The 16639-nt window shown below is 36.3% G+C and overlaps 1 protein-coding gene across 3 annotated transcripts; it reads left to right on the top strand.

Annotated features, from left to right (window-relative positions):
• Window positions 1–91: 91 nt before the first annotated feature.
• Window positions 92–16425, top strand: ZNF891 (zinc finger protein 891). 3 transcript variants are annotated; one of them, XM_036921731.2, is made up of 2 exons: window positions 92–191; window positions 5779–16425. In XM_036921731.2, the coding sequence occupies exon 2, from the start codon at window positions 5803–5805 to the stop codon at window positions 7513–7515; it is 1713 nt and encodes a 570-aa protein (XP_036777626.2). In that variant the 5' UTR covers window positions 92–191; window positions 5779–5802; the 3' UTR covers window positions 7516–16425. The 3 variants fall into 3 exon arrangements, with proteins under 3 accessions (XP_036777626.2, XP_036777625.2, XP_036777624.2); XM_036921730.2 differs by having other exon boundaries at window positions 92–593; XM_036921729.2 differs by having other exon boundaries at window positions 92–593; window positions 5688–16425.
• Window positions 16426–16639: the final 214 nt, after the last annotated feature.

Below are 16639 nucleotides of genomic sequence, written 5' to 3'. Positions count from 1 at the left end.
CCAGAATCCCTCCGCGGGGCGGGGCGGAGTAGTTTAGGTACTCCTGGGAAATGTAGTCCCGGCCTGGCTCTGCTGGGTAGCGGAGCGCAAGCACCAACGCCTATCTTTCTCATTTCGGATGGGGTTTTGGGTGCTACTGCTGTAGTAGCTCGCACAGTCCTTTCGCATTTGGCGGCCAAGCGGTTCCAAAGGTACAAAAGTCAGGTACCCCGAGGCCAGGGGAGCTCACTGGAGTGAGTATAGGTTGAGGAGCCGCGACCAGTGAGAGAGGACACCGGGAGCGGCCACTGCTGCTCTCAGCACTCATCTGAGTTCTTCGGTGTCTGGGCTCTCTCTGACCTAAAAGCAGCCGGGGAGACGGGGGCTGAAAAGAAGGAAAGCCGTGCTGGGAGCGTGGAGGGTAGGGGATCTCGGGAAAGGCTCCCTCGGCGAGGCCTTTTCCTAGGCGGGTATTCCGCTGAACTGGGGACGTTCCCTGCTGCCGAGCGGGAGGTCGAGGCTAGGGCAGCGAACCGAGCGGGCGTCCGCGTAGGAAGTCGGCCTTGCTTCTGTGAGCTGGGCAGCAGGAGTGCCTTAGACTTTACTTTATCCAGGTGCTTTTCTTGAATCTGCCTTTACCCCTTAATCTAGTAATGGGTTGCTTCACAGTAAGGAGTTACCATTTCTCTAAGCCAAACCTTAAATTAAAAAGAAATTTGAAATTATACGAACCTTATTTGAACCAGTAGTCAAATTGCATTAAAAAAAAAAAAGATAACAAAAATTCTAACTCTGCCTATGTATTTGACACTTAAGGAATTTTAGTTTTGTAGGTGTGATAATCTGGCTATGAATTGTAAGGTCATTGAGAGAGAAATTCTGAAATATTTACAAATAATTCATTCCCAGACCTACTTAAAAATAAGAGAGATGGGTATAAGAGTGTTGATTATACTCTCAGATTATATTAAAATAATAGTTTTTCTGCTCCCATTCTTGCATTCCTGCTTGAATGTGATGCTTCTTTAGTTACACTAGTGTATTCAATTTGTTGATATTTTACTTAGGATTTTTTTGTGTTCAGAATTAAGACTGCACTTTTTCTTTGTACTACTCTTGCAATACTATCCTTTGTACTGTACTAAAAAGATTTTACAAGTGTCAGGAATAATTTGGAAAGCATAGGTTTTTACTTTATTCTGTAAAATAATTTTTCCTTGAAGGTTTGGACTCAAAACCTTTAGGGGTAGATAATTTGACCTACAATTCAGGTTTTTTATGGTGGTTCATTGATTGAGATTTTGTAGTTCTTGCTGACTCAATTTGGGACACCTGTGTTTTCATCTCATTGAATTTTCAAGTTTGTTGGCATAAAGTTATTGTTGGCATACTATTCTTTTTCAGTGATTTTAAAATATAACTTGCTTGCACAAGATCACTCCTTGTAACTGTAGCTTTTTTTTGAGTCAAGTATGTTTCTTGGCTATCTTATTTTTCTTGATTAGTCATGTACATCTACATTAATAATTTCAAAGAAACATATTTGTGGTTTTGTTATTTGTGTTTCAGTTTTCCTTATGTCTTTGTACTTTGGTTTTAGTCACTTTTGCTATTTTTAAATTTCTTTTACTTTGGTGCTTTTTTTCTACTTCTTGATTGCTTAATTCATGTACTTTCTCTGTTAATTTATTTACTTTCCAAGAAATGTGTACATACACTTGTATATATGTGTAGTATATTAAAAGTTTCATAATAAAAACAAGAGGTCCCTATTTCTCCGAAGTGGCAACCACTTTCAAACATTTAAGCAGTTGTGACTTTAAACTGTTCTAGTTATTTTTTTTTAAATCAGTTTGAGACAATTTTCAGTTTCTTACCATGTTAAATGAGAATTTTGATTGTTACACCTTGCTTTCCCTCCTACATTCTTAAATCACAATGTAATTTATTGCAGGGATTGTAATTCTCTCACAAATTTTGGTTAAATCCACGTTCAGTGTTTTCATTGTGATAACTATATAGTTTTTACCGCTGAGCCATATTTCTTTCTTGTACAAATTCTACTTCTATTTCTTAACAATTGCCTTTTTTATTCATTGCTTTGTTTTCATTAAACCTATGTAAAATGCCTCTAAATATAATTTTGCTCAAGTTCAAACCTGTCATACAATATTGTCCTTCACTTTTTTCCTGACCACATATTCCCAGGAGTCTTCCATCCTCCTACAATCTAAACTGATCAGTTACTGTCCAGGCATGTAGCTCACTGGCATACTGGACTTTGCTTTATCCTCACCCATTCTCTCATCTCATCTCTGTATTGATCTCTTTTCTGGAAAAGGGTCCATATGAGCTATGTATCTTAAGGTTGTGTATGACTAAGTATTGCTTTATTTTGTCCTAATTTACATGGCATTTTGGCCTGGTACAGAAGTCTTGAATAGGAAATAATTTTCCTTCAGAATTTTGAAAGCTTGCAAAGCTAGATGGAAAATGGAGTAATGTTACTGTTGAGAAGTCCTGTTCCATGCCTGTTACTATTCTTTTGTGTATAACCTACTTATCATCTTTTGAAACTTTTAGGTTCCTCAGTTTATTTTTGGTGTTCAAAAATTTCATGGTATGTATAGCTGCAGTCTTTCAAAAAAAATTACCCATTTTTTAAAGGATGGATCAATCCTTAAATACTTTGGTATTTTTAGAAATTTTCCCTTTATTTGTTTCATTCTCTTCCCATTTTCTTTTTTCGTTCTGGAACTCTGAATAATCTGGTCTTGATATATTTTTTTAATCGATTATATCATTTTCTTACTTATTGTCTATCTTTTTTGAGAATCTGCTTCCTGAGGAGTTCCTCAACTTTATCTTTAAACCTTTTAATCTTTTCTGGTTTTTGTTACAGTTTTAAATTAATCTGGTGTTGATCCTTTTTTTAAGTTGATTATATCATTTTCTTATTATCTATCTTTTTGAGAATCTGCTGAGTTCCTCAACTTTATCTTGAAACCTTTTAATCTTTTCTGTTTTTTGTTATAGTTTTAAATTTCATCTTTTTGCAATTTTATTTAAAAAATAACCTATTCGTATTTATGAATGGACTCCCTGATGATTCTTAAGTTTATATTATGAAAATTTCAAAATAGAAAAACAATAGTATAATAATGAATACCCTTGTACCCATTGCTTTATTTGGAAGATACTGGCCATGATACATTATTTGCAAACATCTCAGAATTTAACTCGGAATAGTAAGGACTTCTTTAAAAATCTTAGCTAGGATATTTTTGGCATACTTACAAAATTAACAATAATTCTTTAATATGTAAACATTAATTATAAATGTTATAACTAATTAGTAAATATATAGACAGTGTTCAAATTTTTCTATAATTTCATAATTTTTTTTAACTATTTCATGATCCAAATAAGGTTCGTGGAGTTTTAGTTCTTGTTTAATTTAAGGTGTACCTTAGAGAAATTATAACTCAATGTTGTTTCAATTTGCATTTTTCTTACTATGAGCATATTTGACTCTGCTATTGTTGCTTTGAAATACGTCAGTGTTTTTAATATTGCATACTTTAGCTCATTGAATTTTAGGTTGATGTTTCCTTTAATACTTTGAAGATATTGTGTAATTGGCTTCTATCTTTTCAGCTGAGAAGTATATATATAGTCAGTATAATTGGTATTCCTTTGTAGGTAATTTACCTTTTCTCTCCATTAATTTAAAATTTTCATTATCCCTGATATTTACAGTCTATGTTTTTAACTTGTGGACTTAAAAAATTTCTTCAGCGTGGCATGTAGTGTAAACACTTGCAGGTCAAGGATTTAACATCTTTCAGTTCAGGATAAAAACAACCATTATCTCTAATACTACTTCTTTCATATTCCCTTTATCCTCTTATAGAATTCCTGTTAAGATACACGTTTATGTCTTTGGATCATAATGTGTGGAGAGAGAATGTGTGAAGTAGGATTTATGTTTATCCCAAATAGCCATTGTTCTGATGCCATTTAATGACTAGTTCTTCCTTTCCCCAACTGATTAAAGTACTACCTTATAATGTACTAAATGCCTAGCTACAGATCAATTTTTTTCTAAAGTTATTCCTTTACTTTAAATTATCGCTACATTATCGTTCTGTTACTAGAAATTTATAATACATTTTTAAATAGGGCAAAGCCTTGTATTCATGTACCTTCCTTTTACAATAAAACTCTTAAAATCAAATTGTCATGTTTCAAGAAATCCCTACTGAACATATAGATTAATGAAAATATCAATGAAATTATAGTTTGAGAAAAATTGAAATCTTTATATAATATTGAGTCTTCCTATCCATGAGCCTGGTGAATCACTCCATTTATTCAGGTATTTTTTTCCTGTTTATTGGTAGAGTTGTTTTGTCTTTGTAATTAGTTCTGTAATTTAAAAAAAACAACAAAAGAAAAAACTATGGGTAATGAAGGCATAAGCCCAGAGTACACTTCTTAGCTTAACAACTTTAGCCAAAAGGCAAACTAAATTCCTCTTTTGAAGAGGAAGTCTGAATTTCTCATTTGTTTTCCTTCTGAAAGAAGGGTATGAATGTGGGAAAATATCTCATTTACAAAACCTTATTTGCCATAAGTGCTTTATTTGTTGAGTCTCTTCCATGTGCTGGAATTTTCTACATATTCAGAATACAACAATGAATGAATCAGATAAATCTATTTTTACATCACTTCCCCTAAAGTGACATTTATATACAATTCTGGTTTAGCGATATAGAACTCTGTCTAAATATAAGTGCCAGTTCTATCATTTTGTCCTTTAAAACAACCCTGTTGAAGTATAATACTGAGATAGGTTTTATTTTGAAGGCTATCATTTAATCTTCAAAAAGTGAGATCTGTAAAATATTAGCATAATAATATGTTAAATTGCATGATATATTGTGATTCTTAAAGTCTCCAGGCATTCATCTTTGATACTTACACTATTTTTGTTATTTATATTAAGGCCATTATAAAAGTTACTCAGGAAAGTACTGTGTCGTCTAATACTAACATTGTTACGGTCTCTCTTCCAAAGCTTGGAACATAGTTCATGCTTCTTTATTGATCCCATTCAAGTTTTAGAATCAATTATCATGAAGAAATACAGATTCTGGAGAGAGAGATTAAATTGGAGGTAATGAAATGAACTTTTGTTTCAAAGTCACATACCTACCTATAACAACTACAGTAAAATTCCTAAGTAGGGAAGCAACCAAATCATCAGTCCTATTTATCAGGTAAACACCAAGTTATGTATAGAACAACTAAATTTACCTAAAACAGTTCTGTTTGGCAGGAAAATTCTGACTCCAAAAAGATAACTAAAAATATACATGAAATTTAAAAACCATGCCTTTTTCAACTGGTTCTCTTTAGCTTTAGGTTTTTGTTTTCTGAGTTTTTTTTTCAATAATGAATTTCAATGCCCATGGCTGAGAAGTAGTCTGCAGGAGAAGCTAGTATAAATAAACAAGATGACAGCTGTAGAAGGAGGCTAGAGATGACTACACTTCATGTCAATACAAATCTCAGTAAAGATTTTAAGCTGTTCAGACCTTTCTGGGAAATAAGGGGAGGGTCTGCACTTTTTTTTAAAACTTTGCCTCCAATAGGGCACTATTTCCACCTTTTTCTTTTACCTGAACTTGCCTCTTTGGCTACAGGGAGGACATGCCCAGTGAAATGTATCCCTGCCCTGCTTGGATCAGAGAAACAAGAAAAGAAATACCCTGACTTCTCTGCTCTGTTGTGCAGGCATATGTCACTTTCAGACTCAACATGGCAGCCAGTGACCTGTCCCCATCATGGGATCTGCCTGCACAGCACTCTGCCTGTTTCTACGTGAGAAATACTGAGGAGGAAAAGATGGTGGCTGGATATCCAAACTGGTCACAGAGACCAGTGACCTTCAAAGATGTGGCTGTGGAGTTCGCCCAGGAGGAGTGGATAATGCTTGACTTGACTCAGAGAAGTATGTACAGAGATGTGATGTTGGAAAACTATATAAACCTTGCCTCGGTGGAATATCAATTGTACAAACCTACTGTGATCTCCCTCATGGGTCAAGAGGAGATAACTATGAAAAGGAATATTCCCCAAGGCACCTATGCAGACTGGGAGATTCAACTTAAAACCAAAGAGTCAACTCCTAAGCAGAATATCTTTGGGAAAAAATCCAGTGGAGTGAACATAAGATTCACAATGGATGATTGGTCTTCCACATTAAGAGAATACTGGGAATGCCATAAGATCAGAAAACACCACAAGATCCCAGAGGAAAATGTGAGGCAAGTGATATTTACCCAAAACAAAACAGCATCTCAGGAGAGATTCTGTGACTATCATGAATTAGAGGAAAACTCTAGACTTAGATCAAAACTTGTTTTTTCAAGGAGCATTTCCACCAGTAAACATTGCCACAAATGTTACTTAGATATTGAGTGTTTCAAACAAAACTTAATCCTAAACAATTATGGGAAAAACCATGTGAGTGAGAAGAACTATGAAAGTTATGAATATGACAGAGCTCTGTGTTATCTTGAAAGAATTCAGACAGCACAAAAACAGTACACATGCTCCAAATACAGTATACACTTCAAACATAATATGCTTCCTGTATGTAGTAATTTTTATATGGTGGATAATTCCTATGAATATAAGAAAAGCAAAACCCTTTCTCATCATTCATCCCTCAAACAACCGGAGCAAACTCCTACTGGAGAGCAACATTATGAATGTAGTGAGTGTGGAAAAGCCTTCAGAAGAATTTCTCATCTTACCTTGCACCAGAGAAGTCATATGAATGAGAAGCAATATGAATGTAATGAATGTGGGAAAGTCTTCAATGATTCCTCAACCCTAAGGAGACATGTAAGAACTCACACTGGTGAGAAGCCCTATGAATGTGATCAGTGTGGAAAATCCTTTAGTCAAAAAACATCCCTTAAGGCTCATATGAGAATTCACACTGGAGAGAAACCTTATGAATGTAGTTATTGTGGAAAATCCTTTGGCACAAGTTCTTACCTTATGGTGCACAAGAGAATACACACTGGGGAGAAACCTTATGAATGTAGTCATTGTGGGAAATCCTTTGGCACAAGTTCTTACCTTATAGTGCACAAGAGAATACACACTGGGGAAAAACTCTATGAATGCAGTGACTGTGGAAAAGCCTTCTACGCAAGCTCTCACCTTAAAGTTCACAAGAAAATACACACTGGAGAGAATCTTTATGAATGCAGTGACTGCGGGAAAGTTTTTAGTGGTCTCTCATCCCTTAGAATGCATGTAAGAACTCATACTGGAGAGAAACCCTATGAATGTAAGGAATGTAGAAAAACCTTCAGTGTTTCCTCTTCCCTTAGAAGACATGTGAGAACTCACACTGGAGAGAAACCCCATGAATGTATTCAATGTGGAAAAGCGTTCAGTCAGAGTTCTTCACTTATTATACACAAAAGAATTCATACTGGGAGAGAAACCCTGTAAGTATTGTGAATGTAGCGTTGCCCTTTTGTTTTAAGGTGGACTCCAAGCTTGTTCTGAGTCTTTGTTCTCTAAAATAAGCATTTAAGGCTATAAATAGTCTTCCAGACACCTCTTGACCTATGTAACATATCTGTGTTAACTTGTTTTAATTCTAAATGTCTTAATACTTACTATTTTTGATCCACAGTTATTTGACATTATGTGCTTTTAAAATGTGAAGAAAGGCTTTCAGTTATCTCATTGATTTCTAAGTTAAGTGTATTATGTTAAGAGTATCCGGACTATATGGTACTACTATATTGGTATTGAGTTGCTTTGAAAGTTTATGATTAGAGAGTTGCTTTCTGACCTGGTGTGGCATATATTGCTAGTAGCCAATCAAACATCTAGCTCATCCTTCCTACCGATGACTCTATTTTAGCTCACAATACCAATATTTCTAGCTACAAAACTTCTCAGCCTTTTCGCAGCCAAATGTAGCCATATCACTCACACCTGATTAATAAAAATAGTATCACTGGGGACAAACCTGTCTGGTTTTACCTCTTTGCCATTTGCCTTTCTGCCTTCTCCATTCTTCTCCTATTCCATTTTTCAACCCCTAGAACTGAAAGTGCCATCTTGTAGCTGTGAGAATGATCAGGGCCTAGGGATTGTGTAGAAGAAAAATCATGGTTCCCCAAAGACATCTTTAAATAGCTGAACAGCACTGCACTGCCTGTACATGATGTGTGTGTGTGTGTGTGTGAATACAGTCAATACAGTAACCTTGTTAAAAAGACCATGGAAGTATATAGAATTAAATATTTTATGTGGAATATACAAATCTGGATAGGATCATAGAAAAAGGAGGAATGTTTATGGAACTTTTGTGCTCAGGCTAGAGATGATCGTGGAGCTGAGATCACTAAAAATAAGTAATCAGAGAAGCAAGAAGGAAGTACCAACACTTCAGTATTAGAAATCCAGAGAGTTTTCAGACAGGGAAAATAACCAACTTTCAATGCTGAATGAAGCTCATGAGATTTGCTACTTGGTCTTACAGATACCAGATTAGCTCTAATTTACTAAGAAACAAAATGTGGAAGGAGCCTACAGTGAGAGAAAGAGGCAGGAGTTGTTTTAGTCATGTCAATTTTATATAGTTTTGACATCCAGGTAAACAGGCTGGTGTGCAGTTCTGGACCTGCGAGGTGTCTAGCATAGAGATATAATTGTAGCAACAGCAGTAGATAGACTATAATAGGTTTTGTGGAGGTGAGTGAGATTGCATAAGAAAATGGATGGTGTGAAAAAAGAATGTCTATCATTGACCATAAGTTTATGTCTTTTTTATATATTTAAATCACTCCTACATTTTAAGATGAAGAGAAAACAAGAAACCTTAGTAGATAAGAGGAAAACCAGGAAGACTGAAGTTGTATTGAACCAAGACAAACTAGTGTTTCAAGAAGGAAGATAAAGTCAGTTTAAATGCTACAGGTCAAATTAAGTCTTAAAAAGTAGGTACATCATATACCAATGTGAAGATTATTGTTGACCTTAGTTGGAATATGTTGAGGATGGGTGATAGATTAGGATGATTTAGTGATCAGTAAAGGACAAGGAGGTAAAAGACACTGGATATAGATGAGTTTGAGCAGCAGGAGAAAGGGTGGTAGCTGGAGAAAGATTTGGTCAAGGGAAAACGTTTTCAAAATACCAAGAAACTACAAGAATGAACTAATGGTTACCAAAGGGGGAGGGGTGTGGGAGGGAGGGTGGGGAGGGAGGGAGAAGGGGACTGAGGGGTGTTATGTTTAGTACACATGGTGTGGGGGGTCACGGGGAGAACAGTGCAGCACAGAGAAGGCACACAGTGGATCTGTGGCATCTTGCTGCACTGATGGACAGTGACTGCATTGGGGTGTGGGTGGGGACTTGATAATATGGGTAAATGTAGTAACCACATTGTTTTTTCATGTGAAACCTTCATAAGAGTGTATATCAATCATACCATAATAAAAAATTAAAAATAAAATAACAAGAAACTAGAACATGTTTAAATACTAATGTGTCTATTATGGAGAAATTAAATATGCAGGCATGAGAAGAGAGAATCATAGTTCATGAGAAAGGGATGGAGGCATGTGGAACACAAATAGAAGGATTGACGTTTGCTACATGAGGGGATTTCCCTTATTCTAAAAGGAAAAGAAGAATGAGTGGGTTGGTTTGAACTACCTGTTTATTTACTTATATCTCAGTTGCTTGAGCTGCCCTCAAGTATCTGAACTACTCGTTGCTGTTTGGTTTCTTCAGAGCCCCGTTCTGGCCCAGTGTGGCAGATAATGGTAGTTGATAACCTAATACACATTTCCTCCTCCTCTACTAATAGAACTCCATTTTGTTTAGAGTAGCAATATGTCCAATTAAAAAACTTATTCCAGCCTCCATGGCCAAGAGTGGCCATTCCCTCTGTTTCTGGCCAATGAAATACAGACAGGAGATTGTAAATTTTGTGATAAGATTTATCTGCTGACAGTAAGATGGATGAAAGACTGGTCAGCAGTTTTAGTGAAGATCTCTATGCAGGCACAAGTCCTCCCAAGTAATCAGTAGAGCTTTTAGTGAAAAAGTCAACAAATAGCAGTTTAAGTTGAATAGGGAGTCCAATTGAACAGAAGATGCAACAAGAGACAGAAAGTGGTATAACTAGCTGGTATGAGCCTCAAAGGAGGGTTGTTTTTTTCTTTTTTTTACAAGAGGCTTCCATTGTTAGAAGCAATATTGGGAAGGAGGATACTCCCAACCTATAGATGTGGAGTCCATGGAAATAAACAGCCCTTTGATATGATTGTTGTCAAATAGGTTTTTCTCCAGGGGTAGCCAAGTTTAAGTTAAAGCAAGGAAATGAATGTTTAGGGAAGTTATTGAGTACATAAAAGAAGCTTCTTTATGGCAATCTCAGAGAGCACCATGGGTACAGTTTCCAGGACAGAAATATGGGTTTGTGGCTGGAGCATAAACAAGATTGTTGTGATGCCAGTAATGATAGAGAAAATAATGCCAGAGTTAGGAGTGCTAAGACATTGTTCTGACCAGTGGAAACAAAATTTAAAGGGAGGATCAATTAAATTTCAGCAGGTTCTGGGAAGATGATGGAAACTTAGGTTTAGCAGGAGTCACATGTAGCGTGGAAGAACCTGCAGTCGTGCTGTGGAACCAAGTATTCCTTTTATTCATTAGGTATTAGCCCTCAAGGATACAGCAGGAGCAGGCAGCAGTTAGCAAGTGATTCCAAACGCATGTGGAGATCATCTTAAGTGGTAATCAGAAAGGGGGCTTGTACCTGTGGGACCCCTGGAAGGTTAGCTTGACCCCCGCCTTCATTTTGTGTCTTCCATCTTGAATAACTATGTCCCCTACATGACCCCTGCCTCCATTTTGTGTCTTCCATCTTGAATAACTATGACCCCTAGCCAACCGGACCACCTCCATTTTGTTCTGTGCCCTCCATCTTGAGTAAGAAGTTTCCCGCTCAAGCCACGCCCATTCCCATGGAAACCATGCCCAGCAACCTGTGCGACAAGACCCTGACCCTCCCCAGCCAATCAGCTAAGGTCACAATAAACCACCCCCTTGGAAAGCCCCTAACTGTTCCAAAAGTATAAAAGCAAAAAGGGAACTTTGTTCAGAGTCTCAGACCGAGTCCTGTGTTCCGACAGGCCACTGAGACCCTAGTTCGAACTAGCAATAAAGACCTGTTTTGCTCTTGCATCTCGCGACTGAGCCTGGTGACTGTGGCTCCACATGGGGGACTCAAGGAAACGGGGTGCACAACATACTGTGTTTGGGGATTGAAATTTATTAATTTTGGTCCACCAAAAATTTGGCAAACCAGCTGTTGTGCACTCAGGTAGTCTCAGCCCATTCATACTTCAAGTGAATCTTATTGCAAACCCTCATGACTGGTTTCCAGTGTTTGCTATGCAGCTGCCACAGTGTCCTTCTGTTACATTTTATTGTTTGGTTTTTAATTATGAAATTAACACATGCATATGAGAAAAAAATGTAAAATTCTGTCATACAGAAGAGAAGGGAAAGCCTTTCCTCTCAGATTGTACTGCCTTGTAAACTTAATATTAGATGAGTGCATATTCTGTCAGACTGCATTCTATGTACATACAAATGTTGTTTTTATAAAAATTGGTCACCTCTTAGCTTTTAGTAAGCATTTTTTGTCAGTACATGTAATTCTATTTCATTCTTAATAGCTGCTTAGTATTTGATTATATGAATGTATCATAATGTATTTAATCCATTTTCCCCTCCAGATGTTTTATAATAACAATAGTGCAAAAAACAACATTGCTTTTATATCTTGCTTTCCTTTCCTTTGTTCTCCACACTGCTTTCAGGGTGGTTCATCTGAAGTACCAATATGATTATATTAGATTTCACTTTTAAATACTCCCCTGGCTTTTTCCTCCTTTTTGCTAAGACCTTTTTACAAGTCCTTTCATGCTTCAACTCTTACCTATCTTTTCAGGCCATGCTACTTCCATCTCTTTACTTTCTCTGGCCCTTAACCTGTTCATCAGTTAGGTGCTGTGTTCTGTATCTGCTTTAACAACTTAGCCCAGTATTCCCTGTTTATGTGTGCTGCCCTCTAAACTGTGGGCTTGGGTAAGGTGGGAGCTGCATCTCAATTTTCATTTCACTCCTGGTACTTAGCCCATAGTAGGTAGGTATTCACTTAAACAGTAAAGGTTTTTTCAATAAACTCTGTGCCTTTTTTACTGTTTCAGTGGAAGCTTAAAATAACGGGGTTTTAAGGGATTGATTGTATAAGGTAGAAATTGCATTGAATCAAAGTTTTAAGTATTAGAGTCACATTCAGATATTCTGCCATGAGAAGCATGCAGAAACCAAGACCATTAAGAGAACTGTACTTTAATGGTTACTCATATCCTCTCCCTTCACCTCACTACCCATCACAAGCCCATGTAGTTCATTTTACATGGTAAGTGTTCATATGATGCTACATTGTTATAGTAAAAGGAGTGAAATGACCCCATATTGGTGAGAGTGCAGTGTTCTCCTTGATGCTATTGATGAACTCATAATGCATCCTTTCTTGGGGACAGGTAGGCACTATGTGTCCAAAGTGAGAATATTCATAGCCTTTAGTATAGCAATTTTTTTCTGAGCTTTTATGAAAGATTCATTCATGAATTCATTCAAGCAAGTAACAATAGTCATCTGATTCATTTTCTAGTGAAAAACTGAAAAATTCCTAAATTCCCAGTAACAGTAGGTTTGAAAAAGTTACGTACATAAAATGGGATATAATGCAGTCATTAAAATGTTTATTGGCATGTGGTGGTGTATTATGATTTTAAATAAAATTTTCAAAATATTAGAGTATGAACATGTTTTTATTAAAATATATATTGTAAGTACATATGTATATGTGTGCATTGAAAATATGGAAGGATATACACTAAAATTTTATCACTTAGAAATTTCTGAGTCAAATTTGTCATCTAATTTCTTCCCGCCGGGTTTTGGGGTCGGGGAGCGTTCGGGTCCTGCCTGGCCGCGGCTTGTATCTTACCCCCTTCGTGTGATGTTGAGTTCTCGCAGATGTGGATGTATCCTGGCTGTTGTACTGCATCCACTGGTGTCTCTTTTAGGAATAGTTGTATTTATTGCATTTTCATAAATATATATGTTTTGGGGAGGAGATTTCCTCTGAACTACTCACGCCGCCATCTTCCCGTGATCCCCCTTGAGTTTATATTTTAATTGGTGAGCTATGAGAAACTCTAGGGGTCTTTCATAAAAGATTGAAATTATTTGTTTTGAAAAGTTCATACTTTTATATAAAATTTTTGCATTAAAAAATTTTGGGAGACCTGCTTAGGAGGCTGTTGTAGTAGTTCATATATGAAATTTGAATGACAGTAGTGTCATTTCCTTATTATACAGTATGAAGACAATAAATAAAATGAAACATTTGCTTAATGTAAAAGGGAAATTCAGACTAATATGTTATGACTTAAACTCACCTGTAATTTAAGAAAAGCATATCAAAATTATATTTACCATGTTATCAGCAAAACTTTATATTAAGTCTGACATTTTGAAATATTTTCTGATCAATTTCCATTTTTCCATTTTCACCCTTTTAGAGGCTTTTTGTCTAGTTCCCCAGCCTCCTACACAGCCCTAAAACTCAGCAAGTGCCCCATGGGAGACAGCCAGCTGTGCATTTGAGGCTGCTCCGATTTCTAATCTGCCACGTCAACCTCAAGTGACTACTGAAAATTTGTGATTTCTCTCCCCACAGCAAAGCCCCCTTGCCTGGGCAATGCCCTATCTTCAGGCCATATCCAAAAGCAGTAAATGCTACAAGGGAAAGAAATAGCCCATAATCATCAGGTACCTCAGAGTTGCCCCCACCATTAGAATTTTGGTTAATCTAGATCTTACTGCTTCCTCAGTTCTATACCTTTCAAAATATTTTTACAATTTATTTGTTTTAGTTGATCACAGCCACAATATTGCATCCTATCTAGAGGCACACTTTTTTAAGATACTATATTAAACTCAACCTCATAACAACATTGCATTCAACTGAAGGAATAGTTAAAACATACACATCTATGACAGCTACCTCAAGGATTATGCCCAATGTTGATAGGCAGGCAGCTGTGTACTTAGTTTGTATGCAAGAGAATAGTCTGGAGATAAACCAATTCAGAAAAGGTTTCACACAAATTATTATATAGGGAGTCATATTCCAGAAAAGACAGTATGTGTAATTTGGAAGAGGACCTAATGTTCTCTTCTATAAAGGACAGACATGTTCATTGGGAGTATGTTTTTGTAATGTATGAATAACTCAGTGACAACAGGGTAGTAAAAATACTGTCTCAGAGATATAAACAATGCTTGCATCCCTGAGTATGTTTCACATAAATTTTCTGTATCTTGAATATGCAAACCTAAGAAATTGTGTCTAAAATACAGACTTCTTATACTACATAGATCATAATGCTCACAATGGAGTTTATTCCTTCACATGTATTGAGATGGTCACACTACACATCACCATTTTTTCACTGTCTCAACAATACAAATTGGAACTGACATATATATATAATATATGTAATTTTTAAAGTGCAACATCATATACTTCTATTCTTGTGTCTGGCTATTGTCAAATTTCATGTTGAAAACCGCCAACTATTTAGTCTTCTGTTACCTCTAGAAAGCACCAGATTATTTTTAAAATGATTATAATGTTAAATACGGAAAGATGTAACAGATTTTCATGCTAAAATTAAAAAGAGCAACAATGAACCTTGCCAATGCTTCTTGCTATGACAAAGAATACATGTATAAACAAAAATATCCACAAACTGTTTTCTTTTTTCAGTGGCAAGAGAGTTTTGACATCTTACTAAGCTAGAAATCATCTATATTTTAACATATTTAGCTCTGTACATTTTTTAATGCATTCTTACTACTTTTATTTATCTTTTTTTAAAAGTTGAAGCATAGTTGATAGACAATATTATATTGGTTTCAGGTGTTCAACATAGTGATTTGACAACTAATTGTTTACTTTTCAAAGCAAAATTTAAACAGATCATTGATAGAGGTATTGCCATGTCCTAGTATCAATGTTAGCTTTAGGTTCACTCTTTCTGGGGAAGGTGAAATATTGAGATATGTGTAGATGTTCGCACATTCTTAACCTACACTGTATTTATAACAACTGGAGATAGGCTGCCCAGCTTTTACCTTTAACATTTTTCCCTGATGGCAGTTGATGTTCTATAGTTGCCCTTTACCGCTGCCCTGCCAACCTAGCGGGGAAGCTTTTCCAGGCACTGTCCTATGTGCTGAAGTTAGAGGCATGAACAGACTCCAGCTGGGGAGACAGAAATAATTATGGTCCCACTTAGTACAAGAGATAATGAAGACATGCCCATGATACATGGAGCACATAGAATGGGTGAATTATAAAATACGTGAATTCTACTGAGTCATGACAGTGAGTGACCTTTCTTCTGGTTCTATGGTTATGTTTAAAATGTGACAACGTCAGGACATGTATACATCCTAACTGATGAAGTAAATTAAATTATATGATATTAGTCATGTCTTAGTTTTAAATTCTTTTTGAGTTGACTGGAAAGGAATTTTTTTATGAAGACTATAAAATCACTGATATTTAAAGCTTCTGTAATTCCAAGTCACATATTTATTATTGCTTCTGCCTTAGATTATAAACAAAGAATTACAAATACATGAGCCCAAATATATTAGTTGTGAATATTTTAATTGCAAGGGACAGAAACCCTACTGAAACCAGATTAAGCAAAATGAGGAATTTATTGGTTCGTAAAACTGGGAATTCAAGGGTGGCACTGCTTTCATGCACGACTCGTTCTGGGATTTAAACAGTCATGGTCAATAAATCCTTTTCTGCTTCTCAGCTCTGCCTTCCTCTCTTCATTCTCAGTGTGGCTCCTCTGATGGAAATATGGCTTCCAGAGCCCTCAAACCTGCATTCTGTCCCCCAGTAAAGCCAGGAGATGTACACTGTTTTTAATGAAAAATAATAGCATAGTTATTTTCTGAAATCGCCCACCACAAATTAATAAAAGGACTTTTGTATAAGTTATGTAGTTCAGAATGCTGTTGCGTAAAGGAATTTTTAGGGAAAGTCTTATTTTTGATAAAATGATTCAGGTAATGTATCTGGTAAGCTGGACTGCTTATCTGTAAAGCACTCCCTCTTGGCCTGATTGCCCCACACTTACCTGGTCACAGGCCTCTTGTCATTTTTACCCCATCACTCTTGACTCTTTTCCTTGTTCCAATAAGGCCACATTTGGTTTTTAAATAGAAAGTCCTGCTTACAACAGGAGAAAACAGATACTTCAAAATGCTGTTTCTTCCTAGATCCAGACCTCATCTCTTCCATGAACAAAGAGAAGCTATTACAAGGACAAGTGCAGGAGCAAGAATGTGTGCTGTCTACACTCCTCTAATTCATGTCATCAAGAACAGAGTAGGGATTCAGCCAGGCAATTAAGAACCCACCCCCATGTTTCCTAAAAGAACA

This window comes from Manis pentadactyla, chromosome 14 (genome assembly GCF_030020395.1).
Source record: "Manis pentadactyla isolate mManPen7 chromosome 14, mManPen7.hap1, whole genome shotgun sequence".
Classification (NCBI taxonomy): Eukaryota; Metazoa; Chordata; class Mammalia; order Pholidota; family Manidae; genus Manis; species Manis pentadactyla.
The sequence above is the reverse complement of the archived record's forward strand: the minus strand, read 5'-3'. Positions and strand labels throughout refer to the sequence as shown.

Excerpts from the sequence above, each read along its gene's own strand:
- ZNF891 (XM_036921731.2), top strand. The coding sequence starts at position 5,803 with ATGGCAGCCAGTGACCTGTCCCCATCATGGGATCTGCCTGCACAGCAC.